Source organism: Oxyura jamaicensis, chromosome 3, assembly GCF_011077185.1.
Source record: "Oxyura jamaicensis isolate SHBP4307 breed ruddy duck chromosome 3, BPBGC_Ojam_1.0, whole genome shotgun sequence".
In the NCBI taxonomy this organism is placed as follows: Eukaryota; Metazoa; Chordata; class Aves; order Anseriformes; family Anatidae; genus Oxyura; species Oxyura jamaicensis.
Window position 1 is genome coordinate 70,888,806 of NC_048895.1, and position 24,214 is coordinate 70,913,019.

Consider the following 24,214-nt stretch of genomic DNA (forward strand, 5'->3'; position numbering starts at 1 on the left):
GGTTTTAGCTAGGAGAGAGTTAATTTTCCTCCCAGTAGCTGGTAGGGTGCTATGTTTTGGATTTAGGGTGAGACTAATGTTGATAACACACTGATGTTTTACTTGTTGCAGAGCAATGCTTACACTAAGCCAAGGACTTTTCAGCTTCTCGCTCTGTCCTGCCAACGGGCAGGCTGGGGGTGCAGCAAGAGCTGGGAGGGGACAGACCCAGGACAGCTGACCCAAACTGGCCAAAGGGGTATTCCATACCATCTGACGTCATGCTGAACAATATCTAGGGGTGGCTAGCCAGGGTCGGGGGGCAGCTGCTCAGGGTTGGGCTGGGCATCGGTCAGCGGGTGGTGAGCAATTGCATTGTGCATCACTTGTTTGTACGTATTATTATTATTATTTTATTTTTCTGTCCTAAGAAACTGTCTCTATCTCAATCCATAGGTTTCAGTTTTTTCTCGTTTCTCTCCCCCATCCCAGAGAGGGAGGGGGGAGGGTGAGCGAACGGCTGTGTGGTGTTTAGCTGCCGGCCGGGTTAAACCACAACAGATGGCCAGATAGTAAGATTCTTCCATCTCAACAAGATTCAAGGCAGAGCATAGAGAAAAGGAGGAACCCATTCACCTGGCAGCCAGCCCTGCTGTTTGCAGCTTTGTGGTTCGGATGGGTTGTGAACTTCTCAATAACCACTTTCAAGTTACCCTCTGTCAGTTTGTACCATAACTCTTTCTTTACCTGCCCTATGAGCAACCTATGAGGCTATACAGTGTTTTGAGTCATGGCCACAGTCTGCTAAATATCTGCTGAACAGACACTGCCTCCGTTGAAATCAATGTAATTGCTGGGATGTAAAGATGGCCTGGGGAGCACGGAGGTGATATCAGTCACCCTCCAATTAATTAATTAATTAAAATATTTTTTACTGATGAACATGGCTGATCTCCTTCACTCCCAGCACTTGGTGGCAGCAGGAAGAGGGAGAGGGCTTGGCCCAGCCCTCCATCAGCAAAGCACTCAGGCACATGCTTGCTCACAAGTATTTCAGTATTGTCATTGACAGAAAGCCCAGAGCAGACAGAGCTTGACACTAAGCCCTCAGGATCCTAATCAAGGCTAAACAACGCGTGTGAGATCTAAAAATGCTGTTATTTCTTCCCAGCAATGATACAAGAATTGCCCAAATAAACAAAGTTGGCTTGTTGAATGAATGAGTTTTTCTGGGACACAGAAGAACAGTGACTTACCCAGTTTGGGTTATAATTATACTGAAGGGTGGACCATGCCTTCTCTATAGCAGGCAGCAATATACTTTGAAGATCTGGCATGAAAACAACAGCTCTAAATTTCTTGCTGCCCTGCCATGAAAAATTGTAGCAACCAAAACCAGTGTTCTGGAAACCATCAGGAAACATACTGGTGGCCACTGCTGCCTCTGTTGCCACTGAGAATCAAAGTTGGAAATACAACTGCATGCCTGGAAGTGTTTCATAAATGTGCACAATTTCTGGTGTATATTTCAGAGCAAAATGCTAATGCATAGGGGCTGTGATGGGTTGAATACTCTGGTAATTATTATGCCTCTGTGCACCATATATGACAGATGATAGATAAGATGTCACAGGATAAAGACTCTAAATTAAGCACATTTTCATAAAATCCCAGAATCACAGAATGTTTTGGGTTGGAAGGGACTTTAAAGATCACCTAATTCCGATACCCTGCCATGGACAGGGACACCTCCCACCAGACCAGGCTGCCCAAAGCCCCATCCAGCCTGGCCTTGAGCACCTCCAGGGAAGGGGCATCCACAGCTTCTCTGGGCAACGTGTGCCAGGGCCTCTCCACCCTCTGAGTGAAGAATTTATTTCAAATATCTAATCTAAATCTACCCTCTTTTCATTTAAAACCATTCACCCTTGTCCTATCACTGCACTCCCTGACGAAGAGTCCCTCCCCATCTTTCCTGTAGGCCCCCTTTAGGCACTGGAAAGCTGCTGCTGTAAGGTCTCCCCAGAGCCTTCTCTTCTCCAGGCTGAACAACCCCAACTCCCTCACCCTGTCCTCATAGTAGAGGTGCTCCAGACCCTTGATGATCCTTGGGGCCTTCCTCTAGACTCATTCTAATACTTCCATGTCCTTCTTGTGCTAGGGCCCCAGAGCTGAACACATCTCTCCAGGTGTGGTTTCTCTGCAGAGCAGAGGGGGACAATCACCTCCCTCACCCTGCTGGCCACGCTGTTCTGATGCAGCCCAGGGTACTGTTAGCTTTCTGGGCTGCAAGTGCACATTGCTGGCTCATGTGGAGCTTCTCATCAACCAACACCCCCAGGTCCTTCTCATCAGGGCTGTTCTCAATTTTCAGCTCAAAATAAGTGAAAGGTAAGTCAAACCATTCAAAATGCAAAACGAATGCAAGCCTGTGCTTTCCTATTGAGTAACATTAAAAAGAAAATGTCATTTCTGTCATTAACTCTTGATGATTCATACTTAACCTGGGCTATTTCATACTGGGTTTTACTGACATTTTCCACAATGGCCTTTGTCTGGTTCTGGCTAGGTCAACAGTGCCTGTATTCCTTGAAACTAATTGTTAAACTATCGACCAGACACTATTTTCACTGTGATTTCTAAGTCACTAGAAGTCAATTTATCTAAGCAGACTGGCCTTCAGCAATAATGGGACTAACTCCATTTCAGAGAAATATACTCCCTCTTTTTTGGAAGTTAATGATTCTCTTCTCAGATCAATGTATGGTTTATTGAGCTCACTGGTTTGAGAGAAAGTGAAGTTCTTTATTGCCTAAGCAGAAAGTTATTTCATGCCTGATAAGACTGAGTCTCAACTCTTTCAACTCAAAAAACTGTCCCTCCAATGTGCCTGTTAAGGGTCAGGTGGGATAAAATAAGAAAAAATAAGATAGGGAGAACAATTACACCCCATTCCCAGCAGAACCTGAAGTAAATGAAGTGTTCTCCAGACCTGGTGCCTTGTACCAGAGGATATCAGCAAAATTTCATGTTGTCCTTGTGGATGGTTGGTGCAGAAGGGCACAGCTTGCAGCACCATGGGTTGCTGTGTGGTCTGAAGCAGTGGTGATGGAGGCCATGACTCCACTCACTCGGTTCTGGTTTTGGACCACCTAAACTGCTGGCCAAAATTGCCTGGTCAACTGGGAGAGAGTACGAGCAGAAGCACAGAGAAAAATTTGAGGTGTCTGCAAGAGAAGCAACAGATGGGACTTGGCCAATGTCTAACTCCATGCACACCACATACCTCCTGACCCTTGCAGGTCCCTGTGCAGTAACCCAGGGTATGCAGAACTCATCAGCCTCCTTGTACGTACATGCATTAATCCCCTCCCACAGACAGAGTCTTTATAGAGTGGCTGTCGAGCTGGGGTTTCCGTATGGCTGGGAGCACAGTAAAATGCTATTTATTTCACAGTAAAGTGCTCCTCATTTTGACCAGCATTGTTGCAGGCTTGATGCTGTGTAACAACTGTTAGCATGAAAGGCAGCTTTCAGAGAGCTGCTCTGTAAGTGTGTACAGGTCAGAATCCGTATCTGATACCAAGAGATTTTACTTTTCTAGGTCACTCACAGCCTCTTTGTAAAAAACATGTAAGCATTTACATTGATTTTTTTTTTTTCCATATGCCAAACTACTATTTACAAATGTGGAAACTGATGCAAAGTTTCTGATCATTCTGTTTCCTACACTGGTTTTCTTCACATTCTGTATCAACACCTAGAGATGACTGCTTTGCTGTCTAGCCACCTTGCTCTGTCCGCAGGTGACCATCACACAGTCATTGTTTTCAGATGTCAAGGTAGGAACCAGGTGGAAAACAGAAGTGCACAGAGAGCAACTACCAGAAAGCCTGGGATCTGGCCAGGAAAGAGACCATTTCTTTTACAAAGATCTTAGGGAAATTGATTTTGTTGGTTGTGCTTTCTAGAGCACTAAGTAAATGGAAGACAGGATTCACAATGTATCCTTTCAGTTATTCTTACCTAAAATATATTGAAAAATCAATGCTTTCACAGCAGGCAAGAGACGTCTATGGTTCTGGAGATTTCCAGGGTGTTGCTGGAATGATGCCCGTGGTTAAACAATAACCTTGCTGCTGCTGTTCAAAGCAGTGCTGCTGGACAACATGAGGCAAGTACTACACACATACAGTATTACATAATTCTACCAACGTTTTATAAGTCTTTTATGCGAACATCCTAGGGTTTTATGTTATTCTTACTGAACTCAAAGCAATATTCCCACAATGCTCAATGTGAGAAAGAGCTGGCCCTAGATATCCATGTCTTTAAAAATGAATTTTTATCTATGAACCAAAGATGAAATTACTCTCATGCTTTCTCTCTACTGTCCTTTTTCTGAAGCTGAAGCTCCATGGTAGTCTTTGTAGCTGAAGCAACAGGCAGCCCCCTTCATGTTAGTGTCATTTCACATGAAGGATGCTCTGTCAGGACTGAACTGTGAGCAACAGCTTTTAGGCACATTAAAGTGAGTGACAAATCTCCAGAAAACCCTTGCGGAAGAATATCTGAGACGGAGTCTGTGAAGCATGGCATGCCTACAGGATTAAGCTACTGTAAAAGAGAGGAGGAAGAAAGGAAGGAGAGAGAGAGAACGTGAGTGTGAGGAGGCTTTCCAGCCACATGGGCAAAAAGCACAGTCAGCAAAGAGGAGGGCTGCAGCCTTCAGCTGGGACTCAAAGAATAAGTGCTACGGAGAGCCCGTCAAGAGTGTGTGCTGTGGCACTGTGAAGCAAGCTTAGAATGACATAAAACCCTGGGACCAATTCTCAGCAAGGATGAAAACTGGAAACTTCCCACTTATGATCCCTTCCATATATGTTTTGAGTTACAACAGGTCAATGTGCAAAATGATGCCGAGCTGAGTGGAAACGTGCTCTAAAGCCTCAGCACTTAGAGTCCTGGAAAATCTCTTTCTGCCAGCAAAAAGAAAGGAACTGAGAAATAGAGAAATGTGTGTTCATTATGTCCAAATATTAAAGCCTTGTAATTTCTTTATAGGGGTGCTTGCGATTGTTCCATAGTTAGAAACTGAAGAACATATTGAGCTTATGAAGAAGCCACTTACATTGAGGATTTTTTTTTTGAGGATTTACAGATGGATATAATAATTAGCTCAAGTTAAATGGTTCCTTTGAAAAAAATCATACTGTATCAAACTCTCTGTAGTGTTGATGGCGTATTGATGTTTTTGTTTTGTATTGGAAAACCATCCTCCAATGGAAGATAAAAACATTCAACTACAGGGGATTCTGTAGAATCACAGAATCACAGAATGGTCTGGGTTGGGAGGGACCTTAAAGACCATCTACTTCCTACCCCCTGCCATCGGCAGGGGCACCTCCCACTGGACCAGGTTCCCCTAACCCCATCCAACCTGGCCTTGAACATTTCCAGGGATGGGGCATCACTTTCAAGGATTGGGAAAAAAGTTTTTCTCTTTAAAATCACCTCCCCTCTCCTGCTGTTATTGACCCACAACCCAACACAAGCTGCTGTTGCACTGAAAGTACCCATCTCCACTGGCTGTGCTCATGCACAGACACAGCAATGCTTAGTCTGAAGTATGTTCATACAGTTAAGAAGAAGAAGAATGGATTTTGTGACCATTTCTAATCTTCTGCTGCACCAGGCACGTGGGCCTACCTCCTGGTGCATGGGGGGTGACCATGTATTGATGATTTCAGGTGGCAGTATGAGAAAGCAGAGACATTTGCAGGAGATGGGTCTTTGATGAAATTACAGGAAGAGAACAGCTGTTTTACATTTATGTCTTCTAGGCCTTTTTCTGAATAGCCTGTTCCCTTACAAGGATGTAATGAAGTGTCCCTAAAATGATACTTCAGGACTGCACCTGGAGCACTCAGGCCAAGCTGCAATTTGAGTCAGTCACAACCTTTGAGAATGTGGAAAGGGTCTTAACTGCCTTTATTACCTGCAGCCTCTATTTCTGCCAGACAAAGTTAATGGCAAAATCACTGAGCCTCTGCTGAGGAAAAGAAAAAATTAAACAGAAGGAAAATATACGGGGAAATACACTGAGACATCTAGTTGCAAGTCAGCTCAAATCTGCAGCCCAGAAATGACAACGAATAAGCAAACTAATGCCTACAGGAAGAATCAGAAAGGAATGCACCCTTGACTAAACTTCCCAGCTTCACATCTGCAACTACAGAGCTGAGAAGGTGAAGGGCAATTCTGTGAACTCTCAGAGCAGGTATGGTGGCCTGAACCCATGATACCAGAGACATGGAGATTAATTCACAAAATCAGCAATGATGGAAAGATGGCTGTGAATTGGAAGTTGTAAATAAAATAAAATGAAATAAGATGTAAAGAGCCCATCTAGGAAAAAACCTGATCCAATAAGATATTTGTGGTATCCACAGTATGCTCTGCATCCAGCATTTAATAAATGGGAGCATGGAGCAGGCATGCACTGATGATTAAAACAGATGAAGAGATTCAGTGATCTGTCAGGCACTCATAGCACTGAACATCTGAAAGCAGGATATGCTAGGTAGATGAGGGGTCACACAGCATTTACATGGCAGAGAAGTGAAGATTCTCCAGTTGTGACCAATTACTTCTGATAAAAAATGAAGGTAGACTTGTCTTCAGGCCATGGATGCTTTCCTGTGGCAAAGCGATGCTCCCACACAATCGAGGGGCTTGTGCTCAGAGGCCGCAGGGAAAACTAACACTCTATTCAAACCCAATCTTTGAAGGTAAAACATCTAATGAGTGGGAAGTGGATGGGTCTCTGAACTCTCTAAGGGTATAAGTGTTACTGGAAAAGCCATTTCATAACATAATGCTCATCTGAAACCCAAGCCAAGGCAGCAGAAGGAGAATCTGCTGTCAGCAGGCAGAGGGGAAGCTGAGCCAAGCTCTGTGAGTCTCAGAGGGGTCGGGGAGAGCTGGTCCCTGAACAAGGCTGTTGGCATGGGTAGAGAAGCAACCCCCACCCATCAGCAGCGAAGACACATTTTTGGTTCAAGACACTGGTCACCGACTAGCTCTGCTGACCCTCAGCAGCCCAATTTTTTTTGCACTGGCTGGTAATAGAGCACAAGTGCCACGTACTCCTGGCAATGTGGTCTTGCCCTGATGTGTCCTGTGCCCTTACTTTAGAGAGGTGCTGTTCCAGAGGTGTGCCTGCCTCTGTCCAGAGTGGCTCAGCCTCAGTGGCAGCCCTGTGCCACCCTGCTTGCGTACAACAGCCCGCTCTGAGGCCATCGCACAGGGCCAGCTGGAGACGCTTGTTAATGAGAACCGCGGTACGCCAGAGTGACAAATGTGACCTTTGGAAATTCAAATCAGGCTGAGCACATGTATCTCCCAAACGACTGCTGTGACTCCTGTCAGAGTTCATGTGGGTGCTGGGCATGTCTCAACTGCAGGCTCTCTGCGAGCTGTACACGTGCTGCGGCCCAGCAAGGCCTCGGCCCCACGTGGGCCCGCGCGTGGTGGGCCCATGCTCGCGCGCTCAGCTGGGGCTCCGCAAGGCTTTGTACCGCCAGCCTGCCCGCTTGCCTGACAACATGAAAGCAGACTTGTGTGCTAGCTCATGTAGGGCTAGTCACTCAGTGCCTTTCTGCAGCTCCTAGCAACTGAATTATGGCCTTCCCAGCTGCACTTCCTTGTGCATCGTCTTGCTCGTTCAGCACACCTCGCTGAGGTCCAGCCCAGACAGCTCTAGCTCTTCCCTTGTCTGCCCTTTTTGCTTTTCCCCTTGCCTCACTGGGATGCACACTGGCTCTTGCTCACCCCTGGTGTGAAGCCCACTGTAAAGGACTACTAGCTCCTTAAAATTCTGCTTCTGATATGAAAGGTTTCACTGAGTTGTCCCTCTCTTGATGAGCAGGAGCACATGGTCCCACAAAACAACCTTCTGTGCTGGGGAGAAGGAAAACAAGAATTCCCAAATGAGCTTTCAGCTTCACAGCCACGACTGAACATCCTGAGTCTGCTATCCAATAACTTGAACAGGCAAAAACACGGGAAGAGAGAGGCACAGAACATTTATTCCTGCTATGGGAGAAGCTATTACAGGATTTCTGGGCTGTGGAGAATGTATGCTTATGATGAGATGGGTTTAAGTTTGAATGAGAGTAGAAATCTTACTATTTTTCTTGGTTTCTTCATTTCCTTTCTCCTCTTATGATGTACATTGTATTTCCAGGGAAGTATGGAGAAAAATAAATTTTTAAAAAAATTAAACAAGTGACTCATTGACGTCAACTCTGAATATATTAGTAATAAAACAAGCAAAGCAAAGTATTAGTAATACAGATTAGACCTAAAAAAAAAAGTGCATACACTGCTCTCTTAGCATCTTTATCATGCTATTAGAACAATTCTGAGTAATGTTTTTTACCACGGTAAATTATTACCTTGGGCCACCTGAATCAGAAATCCCTGGAAAAGTGGACAGGACCTGTCTGGAACATCGGATGCCGTCAGATGCCACAGACTGGTGACATAAAGAAGCAGGTCTGCTCCCAGATCTTCCTGTGCAGCATCCTGAGGTGGTGCTGTGTAGGTGTAGCCCAGCCAGCTGCTATATACCTACCGATGGGACCTACCTTCAAAATGTGCACGGTCACACTACTTTCCATAGGCATCATCGGTGGTTTCAGTGCAATTTAGGAACTTTGCTCTCTCAATTTACCATTACTGAGGCAGAAAATCCTGAAATTAAATATGCAAATAGTGACTCATATACAGTAATTTTGAATGTATTAGTAACAGGCAAACAAAAACCCTGGAGTGAAATCAGGATGGCAGGTTTAGACAAAAGCATAAATTTACCTTCACGTTGGCTGCTTCCACTAACCGTAGGGAAACTAAAGCACTAACCACCCCACAGGTCTCTACCAGCACTGGTGAGCAGCAGTGCAGCTACTCACAAGCCTGCAGAGTCCGAGCTGGGCAGGTTGCAGACAGCAGCCACCACTGTCCTGCCCTCGGCTTGATCTCCCCACATGGGAGAGGATAATGGAAGCTGCATTTTATTGTAGCTTAGAGACATGCAAAAGCTCACCTTTTAACCCCATTCAGTCAAGATATCCAGGATACGGTAATATGTGCTTTAAGGAATGGGTTATTGGGCTGATTTTAAGCATGCTAAGTTGCTTTTAAATCTGACCTTTGCTCACACAAGTCGACGTGTACCAATCTCCTCCTGAATTCGGTGAAAGGGACTCTGAATGTATTCCAGGGTTTAGAGTACTGATATACTTAGGCAATAGCAAAATCCACATTTTTTCCGTCATTGGGAAAGAACAGAACCCTCCCCTGTGGAACCGGAGCAGCCAGAAAGGCCATCAGATGTAGTGTGTGTGAGCATGTCCCTGCACGACAGACCCAGCAAGGGGAATTCCCCACTTGTGCTGGGGACTGAGAGGAGACACAGCCATGACGGAGTGGGAATCATAGTCCAGCTCAAGCCTGTGACATGGTTAGTGTTGGTTTTAGCACAGATAACAGCCACAGAAGGTGGCAATGTGAGCCCCAGCCTTGTGCTGATCCCACTGCTAAAGAAGAGGCTCTGGAAGGGAACAGAGGCATCCAAGCTGAATGGATCAAACCCCCTGAGGGACCTCAGCCAGGCTTGTCACTGCACTGTCCCTCACTGGACATGGCAGTGAGCTTCGAGATGTGCTGACAGCAGCTCGCTGAAAAAGGCAGGATCCACTTGCTTGGGAGTACGAGCCAAAAACTGCCTCCTTCCCCCTTGGATGTCTCCGTGCAGTGGGATGCAGCACACTGCTATGGCAGGGCCAGAGGCAACTGAAGGGCACTACTTGAAATGCTGTCTTACTTTCTCAGAGCAGCTCTCATCTTCCTCTGGAGGAAAAGATTTAAGTGATGTCTGCAATTTGTTCAAGCACTAACATCCTGTACCCAAGCTGAGCACTTCTCTCGAACGTGTTACCGAGACACGGAGAACCCAAGAGAGACAACATGCACGTCTGGCACCACCACGGGAGGCAGGGAAACAGGCAGGGCAGATGATGGCACAGCCGGCCTTTAAAACAGGAGAGAGATGGATTGCTGAAGAAGGATTCAAGGTTTTTCAGTATAAGTTTTTTTTCAGTAAGAGAATAGGATTTAGGGAGTTTTTTCAAGAAATGAAAGTTCCAAAAGGAGGAGATGGATATAGAGGGAGAACTGCAACTTGTGTCACGGTTCTGAGTAAGAAAAAGGATTCCGAACCATAGCTGGTGAAAAAAGGGGAAGAGAAATAATAAATAAATAAATATAAAAAAGAAATGAACTAAAAATCAGAAGAAACATAGGGAAAATAGGATAGCAATAGGCAACCCTTATGAAAAAGGAGCACTTAAACTGGCAAGGAATACAAAAGTGAAGCGCTCTCTTGCATCCTAGGGTTTCAGAGGGGATTTGGAGGTTGCAGTATGCATACTATCTCCTATGTGCTGTGTACTACAACAGGAAGACCACAAATGCACACTCTGCTGCTGCTGTAGTGCCTAAAAACCATGCTGGGCTTAGCCCCAGCTGCACAGCTGCTCATAGAATGGGAAAACACCTAAGGGCTGTCCAAGCCAGTTAATTACATACACTTGTCCGTCCTACCCTTATTACCGCTCCCCCCCCCCCCTTAATTCTGCACAGATGAGTATATTCAAAGTAAGGGAATTTAAGTGTTACAGTGAAGCCTTGGTCAGATATGGCAAGAAGCAGGTATCACTCCTCCAGAAATACAGTAATTCATGAAACGTTTGTTTTTCCAGCCTTTTGTCAGTGCTCTTTTACTTGACTCTAGTAGACTGATTAGGGTTTTCTTTGTACCACAAATTTAAGCTCCATTAGGTAACTGCTGAATATCAATATTTGCAAGGGTTGCAATTTTAATGCACCTTTTTTTTTTTTTCATAAATACTTCGTAACATATTGCACGAGTTTCACGTTACTTTTAAATCACCCCCAGAAGTGACAAGCTCAATTAGATTTTTTAAGTATATAAAAGACAGAGGGAGGCATGTGGGAGCCAAGCACATTTTCTCTTTTCCACATCGGTCTCCAGGTGATCACTCAGATTCAAAACATGCCAGCAAATGGAACTTCATACATAATGCAATACTCATGCAACTATTAAATCACACCACTTTCTCTTCAATGAGCTGTACTTGGGTGTGTGGTTATTCATGGAGTACTGACAGGGTGAAACGCACATGGAGAATGAAATACCTTTTGAGAGAAGCTGCTGTTTCACCTTACTGTAAAATACTATGATCTGACAGGTCACACGCTTTGGGGTTTATTCTAGTAATGACTGGCCAGGCTGTGAAGGCCAATGTAACCCTCCTAGGACCCCGTGCAAAAATCTCCAAAACTCAACACCAAAATGAGGAGCTACCTTACATGTTATCTCAGACGTACAGCTCTTTCACCTTCTTCCCTCTTGTAGCTGCAGTGGCGTGCACATTACAAAGATTGTATTTCAGGATCATGTCTGAGTCTTTTTGGAAAGGAATTTGAGTGAGAGAACAAAGACAGTGGGCTTTGCAAGTGAGAGCAAAACTCTCAAGGAGGTGAAAGTATCAACAGAAGTGCTGGGAGTTATTGCTCCTAAGGGCATGAGCATCAGTCTGAACAGGGTCACAGAACACAGCTCAAGCTTTTGGACTGGCCTCAAGGAAACACTGGCTCAGAAATGACAGTCCTAAACCTGTGGCCGTACCTCCTAACAGACAAGAAAAGAAACTGAAGTCATTATCTCCACGTGTATATTTTGGTATTTTATTTCAATGTAGTCTTCAAACACACTGAAACAACTGAAATAAATTCTGGGGGAAAAACACACTTTTCTCCAAGAGATACTTCTCTTGTCCATATAGATTTATAACATTTGGATGTTAAAGATCATTAGCACTTTGAGTCAAAAAAGCACCATGTTAGTCTTCATTGCCAACACAGCCCACTCTTAGTTTTATAAACAAGGATATTTATTACTTCACACACCCCTTCCTCAGCTTCTGCAAGGTAACCAGATTCAGAACTTCTCACATAGCTGACAACTGGAACTTTATATCACAAGAACAGAAGTACACGCACACCAGCATCTCTGGAATCCTTTGTGCAACTGAACTTGGGTGGGCAATGAACATATTCTCCTTTTAAATTACTGCTTTACATACATTAGGCTGCAGATATATTCAGACAGTTGAAAATTTGTAATTCAATCAGCGTTAAGCTAGGAGTCCTTGTTTGTGTGTTGTTATATTTTTTTAAACAAGCCTAGTAAATAGTTGACACCAGCACCATGAAGTGTTCTTAGCAGCTGCAGTACACTCGTGGTAGATCAAGCAGGCACCTGAAAATTAATGCCCAATCATTTTATCATATAAAGTAATGAACATGGCTTAAACCACAGTGAAAACCAGTGTTTTTGTGTTTGTTTTTTCTTTTTAAATTTTTTTTCTAATTGGAAGGAGAAACAAGAAGCAGCTATATATACTAAGATTCAAGGGGATGCTGCCATAGGACTGTTACGGCACAAAGAGACACTGAAAAGCATGGCACTGTATTACAGATAATGGGCTGAGATACCATTCATCTCTCAAGACTGTAAAACCAAAACAAAATCAATCCCTTTTTGCTAAGCAGTGTTTGAATTGCTAAAGCCTGAACATATTTTCTCTTAGAGCTGTGAAATCATTACAATTCCTGTATTTTGCAGCAACTTTAGCTGTAGAAAAAGGATGCACCTTTCACCTATCTGTGGTTAAGTGGCACATTTTCAAGGACAGCTTTTATAAAATTCCAGTATCTACAAGCAATAAACGTATAAGGAATGTGGTCATCTATAAAGCATCCTTGGAAATAGTTTAAATACCGTTAAGAAAAGCATGTATGTGTTTTGTTAGGGGAAGGACTCCAGCTCTACATTTTTCCAAAGGAAACATTTATTCATAATGGACAGGAGAGTTTGGTACAGTTTTTTGTTATTTTTCCAGAGGAAAGAGGTTGCCAGTTGCAATGAAGTATTATCTGAAGTGTGTTTTCATTCTTGCACCTGCAAAAATACCTTAATTTCTCTCAAAACAATATTAATCAATTAACAACAGAGAATGGACACCAACATTTTTTGGTAGCTTGAGGTACCACATTCTCTGACTGTCCGCATACAAATCGTTTCCTGAAACACAGAGACCCCACAAGAAACTCAAATCTCTTTGTTCACTGCATCTCTTTTTTTTAGTTGAATTACTGACAAAAATGCTACTGACTGCATGAGATATGCAAACATATGCAGAATATGTTTGCAGCATGCAGCCAAAAATCTGGAGTAGCTGCCTGCAAGCGACTTACTGTGAACACAAACGTGTTCTCTTCATCTAGTACATGCAGTTGGCTGACATTCCCCAAGTAAGTTATTCAGACTTAGTCCAGAAAATTCTGAAATATGGCCTGTACAAACACGTGGAATAAAATAATCCATCAAGGATGCTGTTGTTGCTGTCAGTGTTCCTCAAGGCAAAGGGCTAGAAAGCAGTGCTGGGAATTTTAGCTTGTACTTACAAGTAATAAGTTTTTGTGTGTGTGCGTTTTATTTGTTATTTGAGAAAATGTTTTGATCACAAGACCAAATTAAACAATCTACTTCAAATACCTGATGCCTTTCCACTTCTTATATAGCACTGGACATGATGTTCAGTCTTCCCTAAACCCAATTACTGCTTTCTCTTGCATGACCACCCCAGCTGATCCAGTCTCTCTACACCACTTAGTGACACTGAGTTGTTTGGAGGCTGTAGGCTTGTATCTGGAAGCATCCTAGAGGAGCATAAATATAAGGATGGAAAAAAGATACTGCAAATAGGGTAAAGCCTGTCATACAGCAAAATTACAGGCTGGTCTTGCACCCTCCAACTAAGACTCTAAAGCCAAGAGTGTTCCCTCATTTACAATGTAATCAGCAAGCAGTTCACCTCAGAAGCCTACTAGAAACCCACAATAATTATTCACAAGCCATTTTCACCCTGCACATAGCACAGATTTTGTAGCTACTAGAACCAGTGAAGTTAATTTGACATAGATTAGAGTTACAATATTTGTTAGTCTAGATGCAAATTTTGATTTTTACATAAACCACATTTTTTTTTCCTTTTGTTTAAGAAAGCAGCAAAGTGCAAGCAGTCATTTGGGCACTCAATTTGCTAAAAATCTCAAGAAATATCAGCAAACATTTGATTGTAAAAAAGATCGTTGTCATAGAACAAAGAGGAAGAAAAATATTCTATTCTGATTCTTATGTACAAATCATTTCATCTTTGCTAGCAAACGTAAGAATGTAAGTAATATAAAAACCTAAGGACACAGTATTTTCTTTGCCATAAATCACTACATATCTTTCCATTATTACAGGTGCTCAAATTATTCACTTAATCTCTTAAATAATACTTTTCTCTTCCAGCTGCAGAGCAGATATTAAATCACTTTTTCTCCTGTAAAGCATGATACCGTAAATGTGTAATAGCAAACCATAATAGATAGAATTGTTAGATAAATAAATTTATTATTGCAAAATAACAAAGTTAGATTTCCTATCTAAAATTATTTTTTTATGACCTATCAGTACTGTAGACTTGACATGAGAATCCAGCTTGTATTTAGAGGTATCTATTTCGAATGTACTCTCTGTACATGAGGAAGTCCTCTTTTCCCAGTGGCTGCATGTTTCCTTTTCCAGCCTGAATGTGCGCATGAAAAATCTCTATTGATTTCCTATCAGCTCTTGGAGGCTGGACTTCATAAATATTATCTTGAGAAAAGGAGGAGATTGGTATTCTGGAAGAAAAAAAAAACAAAAAACAAAAGATATTTGGAAGTTTAAATAAAACAATTGCATGGTTAAAGAGGAGTATTTATTTTCCTTGAAATATATATATGAGAATCAATGAAAAGGTAACTTTGCACTTGATAATCCATTTACCTAGATTGTGAGCACTACTGCAGACCTTGTAAGACCCGCTTTCCAAGTAGGGTAATTAGGTAAGATGTCACTAATCACATTAAGGATACTTTCTGTACTTCCTTCACTCTGTCCTCATTTTTTCATCCTTCCTCAGATCTGCTATGCTCAGTAAGCACCCGAGCTGACCTGTGCCATACATTATAGCAGGTTACAGGATAATGTTATTGAACTACCCACTTAGCAGCAATTATAACAACCAAGTGATTATACTCTAAACCACCAAGCAGAAAGAAGTTAACAGATAAGAAATTTCCATCTAACTATAAGGAAACAGAAAACTTAGTACCAGCAACAGCACTCTCTATACACTGGGACAGTGGAGATTTTATGAAAATATATTTTGAATAGCTTCATAAAATACATGCTATCTTTGAATCCTAATATTTAAATCTACTAATCTTATGACAGATAACATGTATTCTGAAAGTTTCCAAGAACCTGAGTATGTCGGTCCTTTTCTAAACACTACTTTGAATCAGACTCACTTATAAGGTAGAAGCTGATCTTTTAACTGCAACTCTTGAAAACTGCAAAGCCAGGTCAAAGGAAAACGATTGCTTCCTCTCTGCTCCAGGCTCTCAAGACCACATCTAGAACACCGTGCCCACTTCAGGGCCCTCCAGTACAAGACAGACAATGAAATACTTGGGTAAGTTCAGCAAAAGCCAATAAGATGGTTAGAGAGCTGGAGCACATGACATGTGAGGAGAGGCTCCAAGTGCTGAGTTTGTTCAGTCCAGAGAAGAAAAGCTGAGGCCAGCCTTATTGCTGTCTCCACCTACCTGATGAGATGGTATAGATTGTATGGAACCAGACTCTTCTTGGAGTGCATGATAAAAAGACAGATTTCACAAAGGGTGTGCAAATTGTGATGCGAGACATTCTGATTAGGTATAAGGGAACTTTCTTCCACTGTGAGGGTTGTCACACACTGAATGGGTTGCTCTGAGAGGCTGGAGAACCTTGCTCTGTAAGGATATTCAAAACTCAAGTGTACGTGGCCCTGAGCAGCCTGATTTGGTCCTGATCCAATCCCTTGCTCAGAGGAGATGACCTCCAGGGTCCCTTCCGATTTGTAATATTCTATAGTTCTAAGCCAAATTCCTCAGCGGTAATAATGCAATCTCCACAATCAACTGCAAGGTAGTAACAAAACTATTTATACTCAATACATAATAAATGAATAAACTCTAGAAGTACCTGAGTAGCAAATCATTTTCATTTTAAAGCACTTAGCTATTGTGAAAGCAGTATTCATAAATATGCTATGTGCATTTCCCAGCAATATTTTACTAATTTATTTATGAAACACTCCCAAAGTTGAACAGTGTGGATGTTTTACCTGTTTGATAGCAGATCAGTTTGGATTCTGCAACAGAACATTCAATGCCTAATACGTTGACATCTGAAGGCAACCTATGCGTTAACTTTTCCTTTTGTCAATACTACTTGATTTAGTGGAAATCTAATTTTGAAATGAACTCCAAGAACAAACTATCTGACAGAACTCTGAGTTATCTAGAACAGTGGATGCAATGCACCTGTAAATCCTAAGCAGGAGAAATAAATCATTTCTTGGTTATGAAAAAAATGACATACATGTTTTGAAGAGTTCTATGAATCATTGGTTTTTATATATTTTTAGTTCGTATTTCAGCTGGAAAAGCTAATTTAACTCTTTGGTTAGCTATTAAAATACATCTGCTTTATAAATACTCTCTGTAAATGAAGCTGCCAAAGTATTCACTACACCAGGTGCTGAACAATCCCTTCTCCAGGATATTCTCCCGTATTTCAGCAAACAGGATTGAGAAACTACCTGAGGCAAAATTTGAAACTGGGCTACTGTTTCATGAGAAGTGATTTCCATAGGTATTCACTGATTTTTCTAATGTCTCTCTGAGACTTACAGAATCCTTCGGGATAAGCTCTACTACCTGGCTGTGTCTGATGCTACACCCCTTTCATTTCTGATTATGTGCCTTGGTTGCTCGAAGCTCTTAGACTGAGAGAAACGGTGAACAGTCATTTGCCTCCTCCACATCACTATTACACAACTAAATGTATTTCATTTCCCCTCACACACTAGTTATTTTCTGATCAACCTTAGAATCTTGTCATTTATGGAGATTTCCAAGGCCTACTACACCTTCTTTGATAATGCATTGAGTAAAACTGCATTTAATACCTGAATTTTTTTTCAGCTAGCTTTTTCATTTGTCACCTACTACTTTAGTTACCAAAGACAAAATTTCTAAAAGCTTTACATTACTTAATAGTGTATTGGAGTAATAGCCAGTGGCTGAAAATCAGTCAGAATGCTATTGTTATATATTGTATTAGCATATGCATACATTTTTGGACTACAAAATTACAGCCGCAACTTCCTGTCAAAGCCAACAATTTCCAAAAGTGAACATTAACCAGTCCAAATGCAAGGAAGGTTCACATATATTAGCATCATTACCACATTGCACAGAAACCACAGTCATGATTCACTATCTAGGTGCTCTTCAAGAAACAACAAGTTACTTATGTGTACACAACCTCCTCTTTTAAAGGGAAAAAACAGTGAATGGTGTTTTGAAGAACTGGGACACTCAAATGATGGCATAGCTCTTCTATAAATGAAATACAGCAATGTTCTTCTACTTGTGCTATGACCAGGAACTAATGTTTGCAAGGTCAATTTGGAAAAAGCCCCACTTATTCCCAATCAACTGGAAGAGAAGTTTGAAGAAAAACTTTCAGTACAACAGCCAGCGAATATCAGCCATTCAAAACTACCCAATATTTATACTGTAATAGCAACCATTTGATTTCCAGAGATGTAAAATTATAAGGATGCCTCTGAATTAAAACTTGGTCAAAAGTGATAACACCAAATTAAAAAAATATATAGAATGCGGAATTGACTTATCTTTCAAATCTCCATCACACAGATTCTAAGTTCATGTTAAAGAGGTGAAAATTTACATTTCTGGCAAAAGATTAAGCCACATCAACATATTTTTCTGCTTGCAAAAACAGAACATAATTTACTGTTTGCAGTTTGTAAGATAGCAAAAGTTAAAGGTTACCTATTACATCTTGAATTGTTATGATGGCATGGTCTAACATTACTAGTATTTTTTTTAACTTCAGTTGAAATACTACCAATTAACTTAAATATAGTATGAAGGGATTAAGTCATGGGAAAAATCATCAAAACCTTTGATATTAAACAAGACGGGACTACAAGAGAAGTTTCCTTTTAAGCCCTTCTTACCATCTCCTCAAAACAATCAAGTAACTTAATATTATACTCCCTTCCTATGAAATACAATAAATTGACTAGAAACATTAAATAGTTTTATAAAAAAATGAAACACAACTGTATAGATTTAATAATGAAAAAAAAAAAAAAAGTTTTTGTAACTTGTCTGGGAACTGAAACGTCATTATCCCAGGCTACAAGCAGCTAATTTTCAGCAACATATCAAGAAACTCCTCTGACTTGTACTGGACTTTAATAGTTACGTGGGATGGTTGCAATTTAGTGTCTTGGGGACACTACTGTTGGCTGCAAAAGTGGCAGTACTAAAGCTGAACCAGGGCAACTCTCTCTTTTTAGACACTCAACTGCACTACGTGTACAGCGCACATTTCTGTTGTATCTTTTAAAACAGTAGAGCATATGAGCTGGCCAGTGCCAGCTCAGAGCTAATTAACTTGGCTCTGTGCTCATATCATCTATACCATAACCATACTTTACCAGTTGCTCTAGCATTACTATAGTTAAGTGGGCATTAAAAATTCCAGCTCTGCTCCATGTTCTCTGTATAAAATATATTTTATCCAGGCAGGAAACTGGGAGGAAGTTTGATCCTAGGTATCTTAGCAACATTACAGCGCACTCAAAAAGGTAAATGCAGTATTTTGAAATTAAAATGTAATTGTCCATTCTTTAAAATTTAATTAACAAATGCTGCTCAATTTATTCATAAATTTGGTAGAAACTTTAAAATGCAGAGTTGTGTGTACAATTCCATTAGATGCTGCAATGTCTGATAAGTTAGATTTTACATGTACTGTAATTGAAATAAAAATTTAGTGTAAACAGCGTAAAAAGGATTGTGCACAAAACACAGCACAATGCTGCTGCCGTAACAAGTAGTAAAATTTTTCCTTAAATCACTAACTTCTGAAGCGTTAGATATTAAAAAGTGATTACAATGTAAATTCTGAGAAGTAATGCCTCTTATAGGAGGAATTACAAGTATTTCTTCAAGAGCTAATCACAAGTTCCCAAGCAGATCAAATTCTGACCCAATTTTGAATTCTGCAATTTAGTTTTGTTCAGCTATGATTATTACAGTTGAGAAAACAATTTAGAATCTATTTGTACTCTTAGAACAGTAGAGAGAAAGTGTTCACCTTTTAACAGGTAAAGAAGAAAAAAAATATATTACTAATTGCTGGTACTGTGGCTAGTAATTCCTGAAAAATACAATACAGCCACTGCATATTGCTCAGGTCTGCATTATGCAGCTCTTGGTGTTGAATGTTAATATTTTTTCGGAAGTTTCTTCAAGTTTCTTCAAGCAATTTGTTTCTATGCAATGTTATGTTTCAATGCTGATAGATATCATACTAGTTTCCCTAAGGAAGCAGGAATCTATGGAGGGATAGATCTACTCTTGGTCTTATGGCAAAAGATGTTACTCTGAAAGAAGGTATGCTTGAAACATAAACCAAACTTAAACATAAACATTACTGCAAGTAACTTCAAGATAAGACTCCGGTCCTTCCACAGTTGTACTTGTTTTAGAACCTGTATAAAAACCCCTTGTCTATGCAAAAAAAAAAATGTTTTCATGTTAAGTTACATGAAAAATATTATGTATCACGTTTTAAAATCTTACAATACTGTAATGCTCTGTCAAACCACAAATTGAAGATCAGAATTCTCTGCAGGTGTTTTACAGATATTCTAGGAAGCCTGGTCAAAGTATTCATCACTACAAGCAATACAGGAAACAGAACAAGACAAAAACCATCACCAACAAGGTCAATTATAAAGTCACCAGTCATCCACAGAGTTTGGCTGCATACATAAAATCAAGTTATATCTTACCAAGATGTAGAAAAATTTTGCTAGGTTGCATCACAGAAATATTTGTCTGTTCTAGAATTAAACACGTATAGCTAAAGAATTTTCAAAAATCGAAGTCTTACTGCACAGAATGAATTCTTGTTCTTCCTTATTTTAAATTCTATTGTGATTCCTGTCGAGGCTTCTTAATCTTAGAATTCTGTGGTACTACACTGGAATGTAAACTAACACTAAAAATGTGTCTTTTTATGCTCTTCTTAAACAACACAAAGCTCTTATTAAAAGAGTTGAAACTTCTGTAGATTTCACTCTCTGCTATTACACTCTCACCAAATCAGTATTTTGTTTTTTGTTTTACTTTTTCATTAATAAATTGCATGAATAATACTGTGGAAATTCAACTTTTATTTCTATTTTTTTCCCAGAGTGGCTGTTTCTTCTAAGCCTCACTGACATATTCTTCCAGTTGATTACAACACACTAACATGGGTGTTTTTTCAGTATTACACCTAACACGAGTCCATCTATATTTATATCTAGGTGCTTGTAAAGTAGACTGCTTTTCAAAGCACCCACAGCTTCTGCAGATATTTACTTAGTTTAAAGTATTCAAGCTGAACCTCTAGCAATGGCATTTAACACCAGCACACTGTGATAACTTAACGATATCATTATCTAGCACTGAAAGATGATACCCACTCAAATGTAGCTGGCCTGCCTCGTCTGCTAGAAACTGAATAGTTATTAAGCAAAACCAATACATAACAAAACCCACTACGCTAATTTGATGCTTTCTCTATTTATTGAATTGTTTCTAAAGACATGACATTTCTGAAGCACTTGTGAGTCAAAGTCACTTCCTTAGACTTGGTGAAACTTGGACAACAAAGTGTATTTTGAGCACTCAATTACTTAAATCTCAATTTTCAACATGCTAAAAATGCTTTGAGAGAACTTCAGTTTCATGCATGCCAATTTTGATTAACAACCCCACAAGAAGCAATTGGCACAAACTGAAGCACAGGAAGTTCCATCTAAATACAAGAGGGCACTTCTTTACTGTGAGGGTGACACAACACTAGAACACGTTGCCCAGAGAGGTCGTAGGGTCTGTTTCTCTGGAGATATTCAAAATCTGCCTGGATGCCATCCTGCATTATGTGCTCTACGTGATCCTGCTCGGCACAGGGGTTGGACTAGATGATCTTCAGAGGTCCCTTCCAACCTTAGCCATTCTGTGATGCTGTGATATTAAGCTGTAAATGTTTATGGAGTGCTTGTATTATCCAGTAATTTAATTAAAAGCATTTATCTAACATTATTCATGCAAAAATCTAATCTGATGAATAGGTTTAATAACTTAACAGTACAGTTACAAAGGAGAGCATGTCATTTAGGACATCCCCGAGAAATTTGTATTTCTATCTGTATTATTTTTTTTTTGTACCGGCCTCCCAATGAAAATTACACAGACAGGAATGCATGAATATCCTGAATGACAGCACCCTTGACATGCAAAGAGCAGTTATTTTCATCCCACTTGTGACCAGGCTTCATGGTGTTATCGTCCCACTAAGAGTAGTATTGTCTCTACAGTAAAAGAAGATTTGATTATAGCAAACATACAGTTATAGCTTCAGTTTCAGCAAAGATGTTTCAAAGAAGCGGTGTATGGACTGCTTAGCTCACAAGTACAGCAGTCACCAGATAGCCACTAGATTAGTTCTCCTCAAGTCTCTAAAGAGTATCTGAAGAAGGAGAAAAGCATACTCTATTGCCTTGTTTCAATCCTAAGTAAATATATCTGACCTACTAAACTCTGGTGAATCTAATTGTTGTTTTTTGTTGTTGTTGTTGTTTTCCATAGATGATATCCCCTTAAATTGTTTGCTGAGCTCTTGAAAGAGCCTTGAAATTTCTTTTCCTTCGCTAGGCACCATTCCCCTACGTACAACAAAATTTCAGTCACAGTCTTCAGGAGGGGAGAGGACTGAAAAATAGGAAACCTCCTCTGTCCAATAGCATATACTACTGCAATTTGTTTCTTGAAGAATTGACCACTGGAAAAACCTGCATCAAGGTGCCTGAGGAACCACACGAAACTCTAACGGCATGCACAGTTTCAAAGGTTAGAGAAAGAAAAGACTATCTTTACAGTTATACATCTAAATGAGGATTTTACAATCCAAATTAGAAGCAGCTTCTCTAAAATGCAGACAAGGAATTTGAGAGAAGGTTAGAACACCTGGTACAGAAGGGTGATCTCTGAAGCAAGATATTTTTTTTTTTAAGTAGGGATGATTTACGCTGACCGCAGTAATTCAAAATTTAAAGATCCAATCAATACAGAGGAACCTGGAGATAGGACAGGACAAAACAAAGCATCTGCCCAAAGAACTCACTCATGAACACTCCAAAAACAAAAACATAAAACAACAAGGGGGGGGGGGCGGGGAGGGGTGGGGAAGGGGAGAGAAGAGGTTGCCATTGAAAGGGACCAGGACAAGCTTGAGAAATGGGCCCATGTGAACTTAATGGGGTTCAACAAATCCAAGTACAAGGTGCTGCACCTGGGTCAGGGCAATCCCAGACATGAGTACAGACTGGGAGAGGAACTCACTGAGAGCAGCCCTGTGGAGAAAGACTTGGGCCTTCTGGTGGACAAAAGGCTTGACATGAGCCAGCAGTTCGTGCTTGCAGTCCTGAAGGCCGACTGCATCCTGGGCTGTATCACAGAGGAGTGGCCAACAGGTCAAGGGAGTTGATTGTCCCCTCTGCTCTGCCCTTGTGAGGCCCCACTTGGAGTGCTGCATCCAGGTCTAGGGCCTCCAGCACAAAGATGTGGACCTGCTGGAGGTCCAGAGGAGGGCCACAAAGATGCTCAGAGGGCTTGGGCACCTATCCTATGGAGAAAGGCTGAGAGCGCTAGGGAATGTTCAGTCTGGAGAAGAGAAGGCTCCAGGGAGACCTCATTGTGGCCTTTCAGTAATTAAAGGGGGCTTATAAAAAAGATAGAGAGCGACTTTTTTACATGGGCAGATAGTGATAGGACAAGGGAAAACTCTTTTAAACTAGAAGGGGAGGATTTCGATTAGATGTTAGGAGGAAATTTCTTACTCAGAGGGTGGTGAAGCACTGGCACAGGTTGCCCAGAGAAGCTGTGGATGCCTCATCCCTGGAGGTGTTCAAGTTCAGGTTGGATTGCCCCTGGGTAACCTGGTCTGGCGAGTGGCATCCCTGACCATGACAAGGGGGTTGCAACTAGATGATCCTTAAGGTCCTTTCCAACCCAAGCCATTCTGTGATTCTGTACTAGAATAAAAATCCAAATGATTTTGAAGTACCACACCAGAGACTCACTATTAGATGTTGTCTCAGCAGCTCATTCTGCACATTCAAAGTAAAGAAGGTAAGAATCTAGTTAATAAATGAAACACTGCGAGAGAAAGGGCACGATCCCTGGTTCATGATAGTACATACTGTACTACAGGAGTGAAGACTGTAGCTCTTAATGAAGTTATAGGAAATGATCTTTATTTTATATGATCTGCACTTATAATGGAACCATCTAGTGTAATTATTTCCAATATAAAAGGGAACAATATATTACTCCTCAATAAATACTACACTCAAATGCATAGGGGAAAATACAATCTTTTGACTTATGCAGTATGTAAGTCTACTAATAATTGGGCAAATGACAAGCAAGTTATTGAAGATGACATTACCTTAAGGTTCATCAGGATATGTGTTTATGATTTCTAAAGTTACTTGTTGAGTAATTATGAATATACTTTACTTTTGCCTTTGTTCCCACAGCAGTGTCACGAAACCATTTAGATATTTAGCAAAGGTTTCATGTAAAAAATAAATATACTAACCATTCTTCAGATCCCTTATTCATTTACTTCTGCCTTTCAACGTAAAGACTGCCCCCCCCCCCCGAGCCCCCCAAGAACCCCTGAGATTTAAATACACAGCAAGAAGACACACTCAATAACAACCGTTTGTTTTGTGCTGATATAAGGAAGTGATGCCATGTTTACTTAACGAATTTAACATGATTT

At 40.9% G+C, this 24,214-nt stretch overlaps 1 protein-coding gene and 1 long non-coding RNA gene across 2 annotated transcripts in view; one reads left to right on the plus strand and one right to left on the minus strand.

Moving 5' to 3' along the window:
• Positions 1-863: 863 nt before the first annotated feature.
• On the plus strand, positions 864-22,961 carry LOC118163939. The gene is made up of 3 exons (XR_004749266.1): positions 864-874; positions 15,277-15,285; positions 22,626-22,961. It is a non-coding gene; the product is annotated as an uncharacterized LOC118163939 (long non-coding RNA).
• Positions 13,012-24,214, minus strand: part of FIG4 (FIG4 phosphoinositide 5-phosphatase) — a 72,567-nt gene continuing 61,364 nt past the window's right edge. The window contains exon 23 of the mRNA XM_035321099.1: positions 13,012-14,865. Coding sequence (XP_035176990.1) covers positions 14,688-14,865 — 178 coding nt within the window. The 3' untranslated portion in view covers positions 13,012-14,687. The remainder of the gene's footprint in view (positions 14,866-24,214) is intronic.